General features: G+C 40.2%; 1 protein-coding gene across 1 annotated transcript in view; it reads right to left on the reverse strand.

The window, feature by feature from the left end:
- pkd1a (polycystic kidney disease 1a) overlaps positions 1-21653 on the reverse strand; it is a 92166-nt gene that overhangs the window by 48313 nt on the left and 22200 nt on the right. The window contains exons 2-12 of the mRNA XM_049572407.1: positions 17218-17289; positions 17045-17113; positions 16016-16084; positions 13954-14117; positions 13328-13578; positions 12622-12882; positions 12357-12525; positions 8666-8843; positions 6010-6224; positions 2167-2288; positions 1919-2069 (exon numbers count right to left, since the gene is read on the reverse strand). Of these exons, the coding sequence (XP_049428364.1) occupies positions 1919-2069; positions 2167-2288; positions 6010-6224; positions 8666-8843; positions 12357-12525; positions 12622-12882; positions 13328-13578; positions 13954-14117; positions 16016-16084; positions 17045-17113; positions 17218-17289 (1721 nt within the window). The remainder of the gene's footprint in view (positions 1-1918; positions 2070-2166; positions 2289-6009; positions 6225-8665; positions 8844-12356; positions 12526-12621; positions 12883-13327; positions 13579-13953; positions 14118-16015; positions 16085-17044; positions 17114-17217; positions 17290-21653) is intronic.

A 21653-nucleotide genomic window follows, 5' to 3' on the forward strand; every position in this document is an offset into this window, starting at 1 on the left:
GTCATGAACTTTAACTACAATCCTTAATGAAATGTTAGGTGAGTATAAAAAGGCACATCTTGTACAGCTGTCATGAAGGGGGAAATTAGCTAAAGAGAACAGGTTGTAAACTGGGGAGTTGGGCAATTTAACATGGCCATTCGAGAACTGCAGTTTTTGGCACTTCCATATTGCCTTTATTTTGTATGTTGTATGCCTCCGGGAACCAGTCAAGTTGCAGTACTGCTTACATCCATGTCTGTGAAAACATGGATTCTTCACACACATCTTCTACCCGGCAACACAGAAGAGCTGTACAATCAGCACAGTTTCAAGGTGAACACCCGAGATTAGTGTCACCAGTTCAGTATCCAAAATGTCTCCCAATCTGCTCCTGAGATACGATGTTGAATAATGGCCAGAAAAGTGTTTCTGCAGGACATAATGATGTCAGAGTGAGGTTGACCTCTTAGATATAAAGTGTCATCACTTCATCATATTATCCTATTAGAGAAATTGTGTGAATTGTTTGAAATTGTGACAAAATTAGCGTATGAATTCTTGAGTTATGGCCAAAAGACGTTTGTGAGGTCACAGTGACCTTGACCTTTGACCACCAAAGCCTAATAATCGCTGAGTCCAAGTTACCGCTGCTGCCAAATTTGAAGAAATTACCTCAAGGTATTCTTGAGATATCGTGTTCATAAGAATGAGACGGATGCAAGATCACAGCGACCTTGACCTCTGACCACAAAAATCTCACCAGTTTAGTCTTATTTCCAAGTGAACATTTGTTCATGAGAATTCGACAGATGGACGGACAACCTGAAGACATATTATCTCCAACAATGGTTGTAGCGGTGCGGAGGCATAGAAAAAGCATTATTTCTTTCCTATTCCCTTTCACTGCATTACATTATACAAGCTGGTCATACATGTACGTGACGTAGGGCTGTGTGCAATCTCAAGTATACAGCTGCAGAAAATGTAAATACTGAAATAGTAACAGTGAAAGTACCTAATAATTCATTTTGCACCACTGAATATGGGCTCCATACATTATGATTAATAATAACCTCCTCTGTTTTAATATGAAAGGCTTTACTTCAGGAGAAAGTAAAAGGGATTTGCCTGTCACTTCTCATCTAACAAGTACAATAGAGCAAAACTGCAGATAAATAGATTGAATTACTGGAACAAAGAGAAGAAATCAAACAAGTATCTCTCCACAAAACCCCAAAGTCATCACTTGTGGAATCTGAATGTGTTTGGGTACTTGTAATGGGAACATAATTAGTGTGCTGAGCTGATATCTATCTCCGTGCAGGTTAGAGTAAATGTCATTTTTGTGTCATTAATAATCCAGTTGCATTATCTCATTATCTCAACTGTCTCCTCTGAGGCTGCATTCACAAATTCCACATCAAAGTTTCACAGAAAATGCTCTCTCATGTCTTTAACCAGCAGCTCTCTGCAGACTTCTGTTTCTCACATCTTTCATGTGCATCCGCTTTCCACTTGTCTGTCTTTTGTACTTCTCTGCTGCTTCGTCTCAGTGGAGAAGTACAAAAATAAACAAAACAAAGCATCTCAATTTTTTTGTGTCCTGTGCTGTGCAGTGCTGCAGTTATGTGTCATGTGTGTGGACAGTGAAGGAAGCACTCAGAGGGGACGTGACCTTGATAAGGCTTGTGTTCGTCCTCTCCTGTTTTTGCCCTACTTTCTGCCTCAATTCTAACTTTACTTTGTGTTTACCCACCTAACAACTTCAGACAAGGCTGGTCAGTGTGTGTGTGTGTGTTTGTCTGTCTACGTGGATGTGTTTGTCTAACTGAAGATGTGGGGGCGCAGGTGGCTTATAGGTGTTTAACCACCTGCTGATACTCACCAGGAACTTGCGAATGGTTTTACGTGTCGTGCGTGTTTGTGTTTGACTCACCAGGCAGCAGCAGGTGCAGGTCGGGATAATGACAGTGAGGTCTGTAGGTCTGGAATCGGACATGGATTTGTGAGCTGAGCTCTTGAGTGACAAACTCTAGGGAGGACAGACGACCTGCCTGAACAAAGCTCAGAGCTGGGAACAGCAGCACCTGAGCAAAGAAATGAGGACAACAGACAGACAGGATGATGAGGAGAAGATTTGAGGAGAAACGATGATTAGATAAACAAGCCGAGACTCCTCCTCACCTCTATGCCGCCGCTAGAAGGTTGTGGGGCAGACAGCTGAGAGATCGGGGCATGGTGCAAATGATTATGGGATGGAAACACAGCCATGCCCACAGTGTAAATCCCTGCGTCTGGAACACGCACTGTAGAGGCAGAAACAGATTGGAGCCAAGGTGACAAAAGAGAGTGGAGGATTGAGGGATTTAAAAAGAGGAGAGAGGTAGTGAAGTGATTTATAAGAAATGGTGGCTGCAGTCCACTCACTAACAAAGTGCTTTGAGAGAGAGACAAAGGAAGAGGTGTGAGAGAGAACAAACCTCTGAGGACACAGACCAAACAAAACTACTGTTAAAGATATTAAAGGGAGAACACTTCAGTGCACAATGTATCGGCTCACTGCAGACTGACACAAACACAATGTCGGAGACAAACTGTACGAAAAAACACAACTAGACAGTCAGGCAGAGAGATACACACACACACAAACAACGGCCTCAAATGAACACTTCATTTCACACTGTTACACTTAATTTAAACTCAGTTTGGAAGACGGTTTTAGGCTGTGCTGGTTTTGCTAAAGACGACTGTACTGTACATTTATTTGATTTATTTGCGTCATTTTTTAATTTCATTTTCACCGAGAAAAAAAAAAAGATGATGATGTGACTTCTGCTGGGGTATGAAGCAAACAAGCATGCTCCATTGCATCTGAAATATGATTTGTAGGCATCCCTGTAGCACCATAATGCTTCATTTAAAGCAGTATGGTGTGACACATTTTAACTTTATCAGACAATTGCAGCTACTGCAATCGTATTGAAATTTTGATAACATTTCGATTAATTGTGCGATCCTAGTGGCAGCTGCTCTCCACAGACAGCATGACCCAGGGGATGATGGGAAACATCTGGCTGTCACCTGATCAAAAAGCTGATTGGCTCTTAGTTTTAACCATAAACACAACGTTTTGTGGAAAGTCATAATTTTTTGTGTAATTGCAATTTTTAATACTATCGTTAGGCTGTTAAGATTTAATGTGTTACCAGATATCAAAATACTGCCTGTGATTAATAATAATAATAATAATAAAGGTTATTTATATAGCACTTATTAAAACAAGCAATTAAAAAGTGCTATACAAGGCACTCATCTCCACAGGATGCCTCACTTGTCACACTGCAGTGAGAGTCCTGCCCATGGACCAAGTTTTCAAACTTGACTGTGCACTACTGTTACAGTGACATGTGACCCCGTGATGTCACCAGGCCAACAAACCTCACCTTCTTGGTTTGGTATCAGGCTATCTGACAAAGTCCGCAAACTAACTTTTCAAGCAAAGGAGAGCGACCGATTTCCTTGGATCGGCACCACTCACACAGAAAGGACTGCATCTGAAACCCTTTCCTCTGAGCCAAGCTTGTCCAACTTGCTAAGAAAAGCAGCATGCCACGACATCTCTTAGTCCCCTCTATCCATGGACTGGTAATGCAACAATTGGCCAGAACATTATCACAAGTGTACAAGCTAAGCAAGACTGTTAAACTCTGTCAACTGTGATAAAATGCTGTGCATTGACTCATTGTTGTGATTGTTTTATAGTTAGGTTATTGGTTAGTTGGTTTCACCAAAGCTACGTTGATGTCAGTCAGTCATGTATGCAACTTAACGTCCTCTTTACTAACCCAGACCCTTTCGCAACATACATCACATACACATATACTCACAATGACTGGCTTTCAACAAAACTATGATCAGAGAAAGAACTCAAATTTCCCGCTTCCTCTGTATTGTTTCAGCCATATTGTTGGTAAGCAGATGGCCTTTGTTTCTCTCTCTCTCTCTCTCTCTCTCACACACACACACACACACACACACCTTTTTGTCATTCTTTCTCTCTCTCACACACAGAAACAGACACAGACAGACAGACAGACGCACACACACACACACACACACACACACACCTATGCTTGTATATAGTGACTAGTTAGAATTTTAGAATTTGTGTGTTTTGTCTTTCTTTGTGAATAAATACTTTTGGAATCATACCTGCTCTCTAATATTGCACGAAAGTGTATGAACAGTCATCCTCTGCTATGTCAAGAACTCCAAAATCCTTTGACCTTTACTACCAATATAATAATTTTGGGTAGAGTCATCAATTTAATTACTAATCAGTGTTCCAAAATGATAGGTTATTCTATTTTATGAGACTGATTTCATGAACTGGCTGTCATTTTTCCCTTTTCAGGAATGGTGCCCCATGAGGTGATTTAATGTAAATTGAGTCACATTATTTAACATAATTAACAATAATCATCAATATTACTTAATCATTTCTGATAGCCATTTTGATACTTTAAACCAAGAGTTCCTGTCAACAGGTGACCCATTACAAGGTCTGGTCTCAACACCATGTTACACCTAGGTCTGGTAAACACGGCAATCAAATGTGCTTTTAGTCCTCAAGTACAGATCTCCAAGACTTTATGAAGTCTGCTTATTTTCTACACCTTTCAGCTTTAAAGGCCATCGTTAATTTAATGTTTTTTCCTTGACAAATGCTGTATGAATAGATAGAAATGATGACAAATGGGAATGCTTACACCACAATTATGCAACATTTATCTGGAAGAACTATTTCAATTCCTCCCTGTCCATCTAGTCTGAAGATGCTGGTCCGTCACACAAACAAAACCTTACCAACAATACTATATAAAGTATGCCTTGCCAAAATATTCTGATGTAATTGTAATGCTGGACGAATTGATGGAGAACACTCTCTGGATGCTTCTTTCACAAGGAGCAATTTGAATCAATGCCAAGTGGTCTCCAATTATAAAGGGTGCCTCAGGGAGCCAGTGACGTGCTTGTGATTAGTTATGAAGGAAACGGTTTGCTTTTTCTATTCTGGTGTGTGCCGCAACTTCATTTACATAAAACTGACAGTGTAGAAGGTACAAATCATTTGTTCTTTGTCCAAATGGCTAAGGTGCCGAGGGATTTTGGGAAACTGCATTTGCAGTGAATCTGTACCTCAGTATTTATCTTTTTAGCCCTGATAATGGGTTTCTAGCACACACTGTATAAAACAAAGGAGGCAGCTACTGTGATGTCACCCAATGGTTTGTGGACTAATGTTCTGAAGTCTGGAGATCCGTATTTGGCTGTCACCATCTTGATTTTTTGAAGCCAGAAGTGACCATATTTGGAAGAGAGGGTGGAGCTGTCAAGGAGTGAGGGTCTGATCTGACTAATAGACTGGGGTGAATATGTAACTTTAACGCTTAATAAAATGTAAATGGGTGAAATATATATAAACATTCATCCCCAGTTGGGATCGAACCAGCGACTGCTGCGTCAAGGACATAGCCTTCATACATGGGCAACTTTTAGATCACATTGTAGAGTGGGAGCCCCATGCGCGAAGGCAGTCACAGCGGTCGCAGGCTCTATCTCAACCTGTGGCCCTTTGCTGCATGTCATCCCCCCTCTCTATCCCCCTTCACTCTAAAAAGCTGTCCTATACAATAAAGGCAGAGTGCAAAAACAAAACAAAAATCTTAAAAAAAAAACTTCTGTACAGTTAGAGGCCAAAACCGTTGGGTTTTTTTTGTTTTTGTTTTTTTAGTTAACCAGACTTTAAACATGTTTATTCCTGCTGTAAAGTTGGGCATTTTAACATGATGGGGTCTATGGGGATTAACTGGCTTCCGGAGTAGGCCTCAAGTGGCCATTAGAGGAACTGCAGTTTTTGCTTCATTTTTCAACCCTAGATGTTGCTGCTCGGGTTCCAGGCATTTGAACAGCACCATATGTTTGTGTGCATATGTCGGTGTGTCTGTGTCAAATTATGGAGCCTACCTTGGGGGCTGTACTGGCAGACATAGGCCCGCTTGGCATTGCATGGGTGTGAACTGGTCTGAGCGCGCTGATCGAGAGACACGCACACATTTCCACGGGAGATCGGGGACCGAGGCGGCGGGCCTTCCTCTCCCTCCTGTGCCTCTGAGCCGTTCACCCAGCGCAGCTTGCCTGGAGAGTCGACATCACTCAAGCCCAGCCACACGCCTCGCTCCCTGGGACAGGAAAAGACAGGCAGGGGATTTACACAGCGCCCACTTGACATCTAGCTGCGTGGCTGTTGGCAGCTGGAAAATTGGCTCTATCACTTGAAACGTACACAGAAAGACATACAAACATTATCAAATCTTGGAAAAGGAAAATGCCATATGAAATTGAATGAATCAAATGTGCAGGTCAAGACTGAATGATAGAAAAATCACTTTTTTATACAAAGCTGTTGGAGTGTGACAGTGCTGACAGACAAACAACACACCACAAAAACCTGCTTTCAAAACATCGACACTTGAATCATCGAGGGTCTCAAAGCAACATTGAAGTTTATGCATTATGCACCAGCTTGCCTTCAACAATCAATGATTGCCAGGCAGAGAACGCCTGCAAATGGGCTTTGATTGAAGCCCAGTAGGATGTTGAAAAGGGGATGTCAGATATTTAGTACGTCCCTGTGATTACAACAGATAAATTGGATTTTCACTCCATGAGTCCACTAATGGACTGCACATTTTCCTCCACTGTCACACGTTGTTAACTGAAAGCAAAGTGGTCTCCCTTCCAAGAGAAAAGTTGCTGTATGACTCACTAAACAGATGCTAGAAAATGGAAGCAAGCGTCAAACATTTTAGACATTTTGTTTGATGCTGGTCTCAGTTGTTGTCTGACAGGTCCATAAAATTCAACCGGATAAAAGCTATTTCCTTCCCTGTACTTTTTTCTTTGTTTCTTTTTTTTTGGTTTAGACTTCTCTACACTGGCTGTCTACTCACATCTGTGAAAACGACATCTGAAGGAGAGGACAGGGGTTAAAAAATACAAGCAGAGAGGGAGCAAGAAAAAAGGGTCTTTGTGGCAAAAAACAAGACCTGATTTAGAAAAAAAAGTGCTCCTTATATAAGCGAGGGGGTGGAGGAACACATGAGCGGAGGAGGAGAGAGGGGATAAGCTCCATCTGCAGCAGGTTTTTTCTTCTCTCATCCACTTTGGTCTACGAGGGCAGGGCCTTTACCCTCACATTAACACACACACAACATGAACTGCGGACTCCTCCTCCCCCCAGGGTGTTTAAGTTACAATGCAGCTGTGCTTTTACAGATGTGTTTTTTTGCGACCCTCTCCGACCTTAACACCAAAACTGGGGGCCTTAAGATCAGCACAAGCCCAGAAAGTTTTTTAACAAAACAAAGACAAATCTAGATTTTATATCAAACAGACATACAGTTCATGTCAGGGCTGTACCGAATGCTTCAAAGCTTCATTTATAGTGTTGACATTCAAATTCTAAATTAACATTTATATGCTGAACAACTTTCTCCCTACTTTTTGCATGTGTTTTCATTCTGTTTAAACCTTTAAGAAAAAGATCAGGCTATACTAATATTATTAATGTAAAACTATTTGTAGAATGAAATTCCAGTGGCGGCTGCGTAGGTTTGTTTCCAACTAATGTGATCCAAGTATTTCCAATAACTGCAGCGTTGTGACGTACAAGAGTCAGAATTCATTGAAAAAAGATAGATTCATGTTTTTATCATATTTATTACATCTGTTGTTGTTCGGTCTATCATAAACAAAATTTCAACTGCAGTAAAAAAACTTTACTTTAAAAAGTTTACTCTCCTGCTTGCAGCACACAAAGGGTCACATGCACCTTTATTAACTGGGCAGTCCAGCAACAGTCTAATAGCAGCCCCATAAATTCCATTTATTCCTTAAAGAAATATGATTTAAATAAAGAACCCATTTAATTCAATGGATCTCTTTGTTATAACTGAGGGCTTTGTCCAAGAATACTGTTGCGGGTAATGACGACATAAAATATAAACATAAAACAGCCATTCAAAAGCTTCATTCGAAAACCTCAACAGAACCTTCGAAATGTATAAGAAAACCTTCTTTAAAGTCCACAGTAAAGACACATTACCATCTTTGTGGAACGCAGCTGTTTACTGTTACCATCACTCACTCTGAGGTCACAATCTGTTCACATCTGAATACTCTCTATACTATGTAGGGAAAAAACAGCAATGTAAGTTTAGTATGCAGCCAGAGAACAATATAAATGAATGAACAGATGACAACAAACAAAGGACAAATAAACAAGAACTAAGCTTCAAGGCGTGGCATTCATAAACAGCAAATAATGAAAAGCACTTGAAAACAACCTCATATCTGAAGAAACACATGCACACACATACGTATAAAAAACACAGAGAGTCACATTCAATCAAGAAAGCCTTCACACAGACGGGAGATGGGAAGCATGGAAAACACACTTTTCATCCCCTCATCCGAACCATGTACTTTGTCACTGTCAGTGATTGTGTTGCAGAGCTGGCAGGTTGTCCGTTCACAAAATACAGGATGACTGCAAATAAAAAATGCCAAGAGAGAACACTGAGACCCCATTTCTGCACCGTGTGCAGACAGAAACACTCACTGTGTGACTCTGGGTGCCAGCAGGTTACGCAGCGCGTCACTCCTGACTATTGCCAGATCCCCGCTGCGATCTAAACACTGCTGTCGAGCATCTGTCCAACTCAACTCCCCTGGAACGATCTGGAAACAGCGTGAGGAGTCGGCGTGGTACACCCCGTCCTTTGGACAGTAAGGGGAGGCTGGAAGAAGACAGAAACACTCACATGATTTTTCACATCATGTCAAGTCACACGTGCATCATGAAAAGACACAAGCATTAGTTTATTGCTAAAAAGACTTGACCTCTATATGAAAAGAAAATGTTTTATTTCTAAATAACATACATGCATTCTGACTACACTCTTGAGACATCATTACAATTCAAGGTGTTCAAAATGCCAGCGCTGTTCAGACAGAATTTGCATGTCACTTCAAAATATATGGCAACATTTAGGGACTTCCAAAGTAACACACTGAGTGAAAAAGTATGGAAAGAAGGAGTAAAAATACTGAACCCACATTAAGGATGCACTACGTTATTCATTTTTTGTGAGCACTGAATATTTATTATGGCATTAATCTGACCTTTTCATCTAAGAGTCTGTCTGCACCTCCATTTCCATTAAAATCTAAATATTAAAATGCATAACGTTTATTGATACAGGTAGGGAGACATTGGCTGTTAGCTACAAAAAGTGTCTTGTGCACGTGTATTTTACAGTGTTCAGTTTCTGATAAAACCTTGTACAGCAGTCTGTCGTGTCGTGAGCTTCTGAAAGGCTGAGATAAAAGCAGACAAGACAAGGAGACACAAAATGTGTTTACACAATGTAAGAAAAAAAAATCTTCTATTAAAGACGGACAGGCCTTTCTCACATACTTCACATACAAGGACACAAAAACACTGCGGCTGAAGCAGCCAGGCAGTGACATGTCTTGTCTTTCCTATTCCCACTTTGTCCTCCTGTGAATCATATCGGTGAACACTCTCACTTTATACAAACTAGGCGCACAGTGTCTCAAACAAACAACTGGCTGCAAAGGTCAAATAATAGTAAAAAAAAAAAAATTAAAAAAAAAAAACAACATATGGAAGAATTATAAAAGCACTGTTGTGGAGGAGACGGGCCTGAGGGGTTGTCTGGAGACAAATGGGATTTTTTGGGTTTTTTTTGTGTAGACTCATACAAAAGTAATCCCTCGCAATCATCATTTACAACCCACTAGAAGTGTGTGGTGGAGTATTTTTCTTTAGAGTCTCTGCCCTCTGCCTGTACTTTCCTTTCTGTTATTATTTTCTGTGTTTGGGAGATTTATGGACATGTACCCCCAGAGCACCCAGGTGAGGTTGGGATTTAAAAAAAGGCAGTGACCAGGTGCCAGACTGTAAGAAGTACATATGCCCTCTATACACTGTGCGATTTTAGCAATCTTATAAGACCATTGCATGACACACTGTGAGACGTGGATCTAATAAACTTTTGGTTCAACGTCAAGTTTGATGTGTGTAGATTTTACAATGGCCGTTTACTACTGAATCGCAGGTTATGACGTACGTCAATATGCAATGTCATCAGCGTGCACCGCATCAGTGTACGTCATCCATCTGCGCCACCATAGGTAGCTTGCTCACCTGGAAGTTGCAGTTCCTCTGCAATTTCCTTCCATGCAGCGTCTTTTTTCTCTCAATCATGATAGCAGCTGGAGGAAACATCAAATCAACAAGGCTTCTGCTGCCACAGTTCCACCAAACTTTGCTCTTTCTTGGAGTTCCACAGACTTCTTTTTGTTCGTTTTACCTCCATGGCAAGCGATCATTTGTTTGGGTTTAGCGCTGGTGTCGCGGTGACCATTGTGTCATTTCGTGCTGCATTTCTACTGGTTGATTAGTAGACGTAGGTCATAGCAGCTTTCACACTGAGATAGTCATCCTAAATTTCTGACACCGTCAGAATTTTATCTCAGGTTATCTTTGGTCGCAAGACGTTGACAACAGCCGTCCTTGAACCTGTCTCACAGTGCGACGTAAGACCACCGTTTTAGAGCCATGACCAAAGATATCGCCACATTTCTCCCACGATGGTCATCTTTCGTCTGGGACAGCCCAAAATTGCACAGTGTATACCGGCCATAAGCGGAAGCTACAAAAAACATGGACACAGTGCAGCAAACAAACGCAAATATGGCAAATCTGAGTTGAGCTTTCACTTCAAAGTAGTTGACAATTCCTGCAAGGTATACCTGGCCATGAGTCCATAGTGCCAAACAGGAACTAGGAGCTTCCAATGGGCTTTATATCAGAGGGAAGTCAGACTGTATCATGGTGAGCAGAGCACAGAGGGGGGTTTAAGTGTGGGAATAGACTGTTTTTAAGTGCCCTAAAAAAAATCATATAATGTAGAATAGAATAGTATACAATAATTGTTGCAGTTGTTTTCACAAAGAAATGTAATTTTACTGTCCTGATCATGGACTAACTTTTGTCCACAGAAGGGGCTTCTTGTTGAAAAGCAAGGGGTACTCAAGAGGAGTTCATCGACCGAGTTGAAGTTAGTTTAGTTCAGGTGCAGACCTGCTGAAAGCTTGCTGCAAGCTGCACGACAGCCATGGGCCTAGCCTCACCTAACCTGTCTTTTCTTTATGTTCTTTTGAGTAGTTTTTATACATTTATTCTTTTTTTCTCCAGTTTTTAAAATAGAATTTTGTTTTCACAATGTGAACCAAAACCAGCCTGACCTGCTTGTTGGTGTTCACTTCAAATAAAACATCAACTCACAGCTTGTTGTTTTTATTAAAATGGGTGGAGCAGTTTCTATTTAAACTCAATGCTGGAAATAATGGAGTTGAACACTTGACAAAAGCCCAGTAGGACCGAAACAAACCGAAAAGCTGAGCGAGAGCAATGTGCGGGATTTTCTGTTCCAAGACTCAAGTGATATTTTCCGACACACCTGCACCTGAGACAGTTGGATGTGTGAATACCTTTTTCTTCAAATTAAAAATAAAAAAAAGCTCTAGAAACCAAGTGTGCGTTACCTGCCCAGCACTGAACAGCAGACAGAGAAAGTTAGCAACTAGCTGATGAACACAGTCGAGCATTTAGCGGCTACAGAGTCAAACATTACCCTCAAGAGTTGGTGGAGACCAAAAATAGAGTTAAAGAGAGTAAATACTGGAATTACATTCACCAGGTGGACGGAGGCACGACTCCAGATGAATGTTATTGTTGCTTCCTAACTCCTGGATGTGTAAAATATTATCAATATCAATATTGTGTTCACAACTTATTTCCGTTGCCCAAAATATCATTTATAGCACATTCTAAAAAGCCAAATCCTGTATTTCTCACTTCTTTTTTTGGAATATCCTTCCATAATCTCATGTTTCCTAATTATCACAGCAGCCAAGTGATAATGAGGAAACATTATTTGAAAATTCACTCACAAAAAACAATCAACTCACAATTTACCACCAACTGCAATGATGGATGTGACTCTTGAGTGTTGTTTATGAGGCATTCATCCTGTTAGCTTTCCAGATAAAACCCACGAGACAACCACAGAGCTACTGTTCAGATTCACAGCAGCAGGAGAGCCAACATTAACTGGCTGTTGATTACTATGAGGAGTTACAAGTTAATCTATATATCTGGGCTGGGAAGTTTGTTTACTGTCTTATTAGCTGCTAAGAGTTTGTGTGTTTGTGAATCATACCTTTGGCAACTTGGACCCCATCCTTTGAAATGTTCCAGTCTACATCCACGCCTACAGCACCCCAGCTGATGAGTGTGAACTCTAGGCTCTTATTGGCTACAGCAAGAGCTGGACAGTGCAGCTCCAGCTTGGGAGGAAGTGTCACGGTCACGTCTCCGCGTGCAGAGAACTGCAAATATGAAACAAAATGTTAAAATCACATGACATTTTGTTGTGTTCAAAAAAGCTGGAGAAAAAAAAAAGATTTCCTGTTTTCCTCTCGTACCTCCTTGTGTCCAGCCCAGGCCATCAAACTGACCGCATAGTGTCCCGGAAGTCCGTATTTGTGAGTTGCTGTGGTGACCCCTGTTCCTGTAGTGTTGACCCGAGATGAAAGGTCACCAAAGTCCCACGACAGTGTCACCGGAGTGACAGAGGACACAGCGGAGAAACTGATGCGATCGTGGACACTTTGCAGTGGGAGAGGCTTCAGTGAGACCGTGAAGTCCACCACAAACACGTCATCAGCCAGAGTCCAATCACACTCCTGTGCACAGAGGGAACCACGTGAGGAAGAGGAGGTTATTCTGTTAATATGCACAAATATTTTAAAGTCAAATAAAACTTTCCATACTGTTAATTGTTAAGCTGTTTGTGGTTTTATGATATTTTTTTTATGGTTTTGAATAAAAACTTATGAACTGCTCTGATTTAAAATAAACAAATCTTGATTTTCAATTGGAGTTTTGGGTTACTACTCTTGAGCTGCTCTGTGCAGCAGCCCTGCGGGAAATCTGAGGATGTAGGGAAGTCATTCAAGCCACAGAGGGAAGTTGTTGGTAGATTATAGGAAGGTTTAGAGGAAATCCTGAATGCTGTGTTTACAAAAGGAGAAACAAAGCAAGCGGTGGAAGCTACACTAACGGAGCTCTTTGACATCTGAACATCTCGGAGCGCAATATAACTCTCTGGGATGACCATGTGTTGCGTACCTTCATAACATCGGGGTTTGTACAGGCAGCAGAACACTGAGATTCGCTGATGAGGTTCGGCTCTGAGTTTGTGCTGCAGAGGCACTCGTGGCTAGTTCCCAAGCCCCCATAGCGGTGTGACGCAGCAAAACACACGCTGTTACACTGCTCACGTGTGAAGTTTCCAGGTGTGGAGGAAGAGAAGATAACAAGCTCGCTCAGTCCTCCTCCTCCACTGCTGCTGTCCTCCAGACAAGCTGCATAGGTCCGACCTGAAAAGAAGGAAAGGTTCTCAGTTCAGTTAACTACTTTAACCAGCATCAGACCTCCTCTCTGCAAACCAGCACAAGGAATCAAAAAAAGAGTTAATTTTGGATTTCTAAAAACCTGAAAGCATTTTCATGGATTTACTTTTTTTGGCCTGTTAGCTGATAGCTTAGAGCCCTTGACTGATGTCCTCCTTTCCCTGCAGTCAGCTAGAGAGACTTAATTTTATGCCTGGTAAATCCCTCAACTTCTATTATGGTATACATAAATCTGAAAAGACAAGATAGGTTTGCTGCCAAACAGGAGAGATTAATGGAAAAAGAGATCTGGAATTTTTGTGGCATTTAAATGTAACATCCAAGTGTGTGTTTGTTTCGTACCACAGGTGAGCTGGCTGATGTTGAGCAGAGGTTGGTTGCGCAGCTCAGGAGGGTGGTTGCAGAGCATGGCGTCTGGGCGTCGAACTCTCACCCCATTTCCCTTAAGCCAGCGGACCAGCCGGAACAGCTTACAGTCACACTCAAAGGGGTTACTGCTCAGGTCACTGGAGGAGAGGAGGGCAGAGAAGCAGTGATGGTGAAACCTGACAACACTCACAAAGATGGGGGGCACTAATGCCACTGTAAATAGAACCGCACAGTATGTGCTGATAGCACAGTCCATTCAGGCTGAAATCAATTACTGTGTGTGTCATGTTGGTAAAAGGTTCTTTAAATGATGTGAGAACAAGATACAGCAAAGCTGGCAGAACATTCTGAGTCTTATCGTGTGATTAGCTGATAAACCAGGCAAATATGTTTTCAATGATTTCTGATAAAGTGCTGAAATTACACAAGTAGTTTGAGATAATGAACATTTTGCAATATTAAAATAACTTCACCTGAATTTACATCTAACATTTAAAAATCACACAAAAAGTGACACAGTTCAGATTAAGTAGTATTATTAGGAGCAGTATCATTAAAATAATACTCCAACATTTTGGACAATACACTAATTTGCTGACTTAATGGAGTTAGATAAGATAAGATAAGATAAGATAAGATATATTTCATTGAGGGAAATTTTGCTTGGGCAATAGCACTACACCCAGCTGCAATCAATGTGAAACAATACAAAGTCAGTCACAGTATAGTGGTACATCACAGACATAATAAATTACATACAACAATAATAAAAGCAGAGGAAAATATTGTGCATGCTTTGAGAAAGATATAAATCCATGGAATTGTTGAAATGAGAAGGTCATAACAACCATAAAACCAAAGTGCATAACAGTGTTGATTTTGACAACTATTTTAGATTAAGTCTTAGTCTTGAGAGACTAAGAAAATTCCTATTAGTTTGACACACATTTTTATCCTTCATAGTTTTAGTTGACGAAAACTCTGTTTTAGTCTATGAAAATTTATGACATTTTCGTCATTACTTTTTGTCAATATGTTTTCTATTTGTTTTTTTTATCTTTAAACTAATCTAATTAGGCTAATTCATGTGTCAGAAATTAGAATCACAGTGACAGGTTGTATAAAAATGTCATTAAAACATTTTTTTTTACAACTACAAATAATTTCTGAACACGTATAAACTGTCATTTCTCCAGCACACCCTATAGCAGAGCTAGGCTAGCTTTTCCCCCTTGCTTACAGACATTTTTTTCCATGGGCAGAGATCTTGGACTTTAATAGCACAAGTCTAACTAATAACCTTAATGACAGCTCTGCTCCATTGATGTGCCCCCATAAGTCACACCGGTGAGCTTGGTTGCACAACAGCACAGCCCTTGAACCAGAACGGCTTAATGTGCTTTTGCTGCTGTGACATATTATAATGTCTGCCACAGATAATGAATACAGCTTTTCTGTGGCAGAAAATGAATATGGCTTCTCTATGGCAAATATTCTTATATGTGAGAGAAAGAAGCTAATTAAGACAGAGTATGAAAGGATATTATGGGAAATGAAGGTGAAATAGTGATTGAAAGGACAGGTGAACAGAAGAAAAAGAAATATTGCAGAGACAAAGGTGAATAAATGAAGCACGAGATGGAAGGAGAAAGGAAAGACAGCACAAAAGGGACAATAAGATTACATGACACGCGTCCATTACTGGCCGGCCCGTTTAGCCTTGCTCAATTGCCCTCTGTGCAAGAAGAAAACTCATATCTCATCTACGGACCTTGTGAGGAATAAGTACTACTCATTGCCTCCCACTCTGGTCTGAAATGGAGTTTCATTCATCTTGAGTGTAGGCGAGGAAACTTGCGGCTTACTTAAGCATGTGTGATCAGATGGATGTGTGATGTTGTACATATGCTTCTATACTTGTGTGTGAAAAAATAGGGTCTAATTACATTTGATTTTCCCTGTCATATTTCCATATTATTTGGAGAGACAAAGAGTTAGAGAGAGACATACTGTAGGATGAACTGGGATTACTTACATTTGAGTTAAGTTGCGCAGGTTGTCACATCTGTCTTCTATGGTGGTGATTTTGTTGTTACTCAAGTCGCTTTTGGAAACAGAAGACACAAATCATGTGTGACATTAAAACTTTGGTCTTGGCACTGATTTTTGGTAGTTACTATGATTCTGACATTTGCAAAATGAATACGGTGTGGGTCTGTCATTGAACAAAAAAAGTGAGGCCAATAACTGAGTCACTGGATGAATAAATATGTGAAGCTGCTTCTTCTACATTACTATCCGATTGTAAAAATGACTTTTAGTGTCGTGTTCATCAAAACGGAGAACGTAATCACATATTCTTTACACACAAAAAATTACTCATACAAATCAAATATATAACACAACACAAAGCAAACAAAAAAACAAACTGAAGCCCACACAGCTGAAGTGCTGAGTAAGGGATAGCATTCAGACTTTTGATGTTTCTTTCTGCGTCGTTTCCACGCTTCTTTTTCTTTACTCCTCCTCTCCCTCCTTTTCCTTCTCCACTCATGATCTCCTTCTCCCTCCCTCTCTTCTCTATCCAGTAGGCTACATAATGGGGCCGTTGTGTGGTGGTTTTGGAAGGAACTGATGGAAACCACCAGAGTCCTCTCTCAACACACACACACACACACACACACACACACACACACACACACACACACAAACATGTGCTTAAACACCCATTCAATGGGTGGAAGAAATAAGGTAATGGATGGAGGAAGGGAGAGATGGAGCGAGGGATGGAGGGAGGCAGTGGGAGCCTGGAGCGGTAAGCTGTAATTGAAGTTAATCGCGCTGTGATTGGTGTGTGTGTGTGCACATGTGGGTATGTGTGTGTGTGCAGCGTACAGTATGTGTGCTTTTTTTTGTGTCCAGCGAGCTTACACCAGGGATTTCTGCCTACTTAAATCCAGACTAAACCAAGCCTTTCTCTCTTTTGCTTTCTTTTTCATCTTCCCCACTCTCCTCTCGACCTTGGGTGTGCCAGGTCCTTATCTTCTCTAGACCTTGTACTCACAGGATTGACAGTGGCCCAGAGCAGAACAATCCTCTGGGGAGAATACTGATCCTGTTCCCTTGAAGATACCTGAAAGATAGATAGAGACATATAGAGTTAGGTGGTTCGACGGCGATGTGGATAGATTTGATATAGGTGAAACCATATGAACACATAATGCCGTGTGTACTCACAGCTCTCGGAGACCAGTGAGACGATCTTGCAGGCTGGTATCAAGGGAGGAGATGTGGTTCTTGGAAAGATCTCTGCGGGAACAAACCAACATGTCCACATTTAAAATGCATGACGGGGCAAGATGATTGCAGGCACACACACTCGCACAGTCTCATGAGACGCTACAAGTAATTTACCATAGGACGCGGCTGTTAAAGCGCTGGGAAATTCAATGAAATGACAGCAAAGGAGAGAGAGAGTGAAACATTTAGCTCATTTAAACAGAGGAGGAAGATAAATAAAACCAGACGCACTAAATGTGATGTAGATGTGCCGAGGAACACAACACTAAGAACCATGAAGGATTTTCTGTTTTGCTTTTTCAATAACACATCATAATACAGCTGTATCGAATCATGGTAACTATCAACTTTTTAGGAGCTACCAAAACAGTTCTGTTTAAAATTGTTGACCTTTAGTGTTTTCAGTTTATTCAGTCAATGTTTTCACCAGCTGGGTCAGATAGCTCACTTCTTACTTACTCCTAACTCATAAATAAAGTTGCATGTACAGTAATTCCTTTATCTTTTTCCTTCTGTTTAGAGAGTGACATAAAACGTTCCCAGCCTGGGGTCAAAATGATGGTGTGGTGTGTGTGTGTATGTGTGTGTGTGTGAACTAGACACCTCAAGTAACATGTAATTTCTTCATCGAAATTAAGTTTTGAGGACCACTGATATTGAAAGGGCACTCTTTTATAAATTTGGGGGACTCACAAAGACAGATTTAAAAAATAATGGTTAAAATCAGAGACGCAGAAGCAGAGTGATCCTCACTTTTAGGGTGCTTTCACACCAAGAGCTCGCTTGCTTTGGTCTGAATCGGGGACTAATTTTGTTACAAAGTTGCATAATTGCCTAGAGTTGGTTCATGTTCTCACGGCAGCATTTACAAGCGGACCAGATCAAACGCCTTGCGCGAGAAAGCTGCTCTTGATTAGTCAGAACTTCCATGCGGGAAAAATCCAGGAAGTAAACAAAACGCTGAAGAAGAGTACACTTGCAAGATAAATGCGACACTTATGCACACAACTATGTGCGCTAGTCATTGTGCACTATATTGCTGTAATTGTTCATTTTAGTCAAACCATACAGTTTGACAACGAGGTGAGGCTCCGACTATATCCAACAATATTTTGATGCACTGGATGTGCCGAAATCCGCACTTAGGGGGCAAATGAACTTGATTTCAATTGAACCGAACCAAACAGGGCAGGTGTGAAAGCACCGTTAGTCTAGCATGGGTCAAGATCCTACATTTCCCACAGTGCAAACAATATCAAACATTTGTACGACTCTGTCTGCCTGGTAAACACCAGCTTCTTTCAAATTCAATGCCCCCAATTTGCAACACACTTAAAGGAAAATTAAAAAGAAAAGCTGATGACATCACTTTGAGATCATCAGGGCTATTTTCTCAAACTATATGAAGAAAAAAACAACAATGATGTCATGTTTTCAGATCACTTTCAGTTAGCCACTGTTTTAGCCTTGTAGATATAATTAGTCACTATGACAACATGAGTAACTACAGAAGCCCAGAGAGGAAAGCAAGATCTTTTTTTCTGGTGACCATTTTTCTATGTATGTGTCTCCTGTCCGAGAAAGGAGGTGATTTTTTTTTTTTTTTTTTTTTAACCCATTTTCACAGATGGACAACATTTTTTTAAATTACTATAAAGAAAATGATTACCAGAAAAAAAACAGTGCTTGCCTCTTAGGGCTTCTGTAAATAACAAATTTCTAATCTTTGTTGTTAATGTTAAATTTCATAAGAATTTTTTTTGAATTCATGACAGGAGGTTTAAGGTCCACAACCATCATTCCCTGATTTTTGATTGTAACTCAATGCTTAACTCTCTGGTTCTTACAAACAATGAAAAATGTAACAGGTTTTTAGCACATAATAGAATTATATTTTATGAAACCCCAACCCTCTAAAGTAAAATAAAATAATATATAATAATAAAACAAATAATTGCTCCTTTCTGGTGTCTGTCCTAAAATTTTCAATTATTTTTGTATAATATCTATCATTTAGTTGTTTTTAGTTTACTTGTCTTTGCACTGATGTGAACATTTTTTGCAAAATAAATTTTTGTGATTTAAAAAACAAAACAACACAAAAAAAGACAAATTGAACCACCAGAAACACAGAATACTGTTTGTACAAGCTGAGTAGTACTCCTCATGACAAGTAGCCCGACCTCCATTATTACAATTGGCGGAACGCTGTTTAAATGACACTTGTTGGGTCAAGGTCATTTCTGCACCCTTAAATTACAGCCTTATCTAAGAGAGGCTCACCATTACGAAACCACGTATGAAATGATACCATAGAGCTTTAAAGCTCCAGTGAGAATGAAGACGCGGGTTGCCTAATAATGTGATTAATGGGTTAATTTGGCCCATTGGGTTTGTGAGTGTCTGGGAATAATTTTCAATTAAACAGTGGGAAGTAAACCCCTGTGAGTCAGGATGTGAATGAAGGGTGGAGAAGGCCAACTAATGAGGAAACTATTGTAAATGTCACTCGCCCACATTCATGTAGCCATATACAGCAATCATAGACATCCTTGTTAAAGTCTCCTGTCCAGCACAGGTGGTCTCATTCATGAAATGTCAGCCAATCTGTGCGTAGATCTGCAGATAAAAAACCTTGGTACTAGAAACCTACACCAGATTCATGGATGTCAAAGGAAACTCCGATTTGATGGTAGGCATGTGTGCATGTTCACGAATAGTAAACTGACAGTGTGCTCCTGCTTGTCAGCAATTAGCAAACATCCTCGACTATGAATAGCCAGTGACCACCATATATGGAGGTAATAATTACTATGGAAAGGTTCATCCTGTCGACCTGCCAACATGGGGCAAACAAAGAAAAATGAAGAAAGAAAAAAAGAAATAGAAACAGAAACAGAAATAAAAAAGATGTGGGGAGTAAAGGCAACAGTGGTGCGAGTGGTAATCAGAGCACTCAGGGCTGTGACCTCCAAACTGGGAGAGTGGCTCATCTGAGGTCTCTATCCAGAAGAGTGCAGTCCTAGGAGCAGCTAAGATACTATTTTACTATTATTTATATATTATTTTAATATCATTGGTGTGACAAGGACAGGTAGATTAGGGTTGGAAGGAGGTAACGGATGTCGTTAACTCAGTGTCTTCTGTTGTAAGAACCATCAAAGAAGTTAAATAAAAATGGTTTGATATGACACTTGATGCAATAACAACCTACAGTAGGAGGCTCTTCACAGCTACAGATGAGCGCATTACTTGCATCATCTGAGAGACCTCTCTGACAGGAATTACTCCTGAAAGAGAAAGCGACATGCCTCCACTGGAGCGTGTTAAATTTAAGTGTTAAATTGCTGTACAGTGAGAACCAGCAGACAGGGTTCACTGTGATATTGACACGATCAAAGGAATTACTCACATTCGGAAATGTTCTGTATTACTTTACTTTTAAACTGCCAAATTTGGGGAATACAAATGCAATTTTCTTTTTTTTACAATTTCAAGCAGACAAATTCTCCTCTACTGTGTTACTGGCCATTTGATGATCTTGGTTATTTTTAAATATTTTATTATTGACACAAATGCACAAACCTGATCAATACTAGAGTTCTGAGGAAAATACTGATATCAATATTTGACTGTTAAATTTTGATATAATACTGTTACTTGGCAATATTGTTTTTGCATAACCATAGAATATAATATTTTTAATAAGGACCCCATCAATGCGATTATTGAAGAAATATATGTGCAGTAACAGTGCAGTGTATCTAAGCATACGCCAGCTAACATAGTTCTACTGAGCATATAGTATAAAATATGCACACTTCACACTGCATACACTCTGTTAAAGCATAACTTTGGTATTTTCCTATTTCCTATTTTCCCAGGGTTTTAAGTGACTAATGGGAACAACAATTTTTGAAACTGGTCCAGTGTTGAGTAAGAGGGCTGCAGCTGGCAGCCACGAAACATACTCTAGGTGTTTGACAACATCGAGGAAAGGATCCCTACAGAGATAGACCTTTTGAATACAGAGAAAGATCCTTTTTGTTTAACTAAAACAGACCCAAAATTGCCATAGTCAAAGCCAACAGATTCCATTTAAAAAAAACAAACAAACAAAAAACAGTAATATTATCATGGTACAACACACTTCGTTCACAATCAACAGAAACAAAATAAAGCTCACAAAAGCTGTTTAGCTTTGTCTTTCCACTGTTCCAACGATCACCAACTCTGGTTTCATTGAAATAAATCCTTAATTCCCCCAAATAGATAGGAAAATATGCAGGATCCATACAAGCTAAAATTACTCTTTATTTAAATGGGGTCTGGTGGGTTTGCCAATAGTGATTTCAGGATGGTTTCTGTTTAAA

The sequence above is a fragment of the Epinephelus fuscoguttatus genome, linkage group LG3, assembly GCF_011397635.1.
Source record: "Epinephelus fuscoguttatus linkage group LG3, E.fuscoguttatus.final_Chr_v1".
Lineage (NCBI taxonomy): Eukaryota > Metazoa > Chordata > Actinopteri > Perciformes > Serranidae > Epinephelus > Epinephelus fuscoguttatus.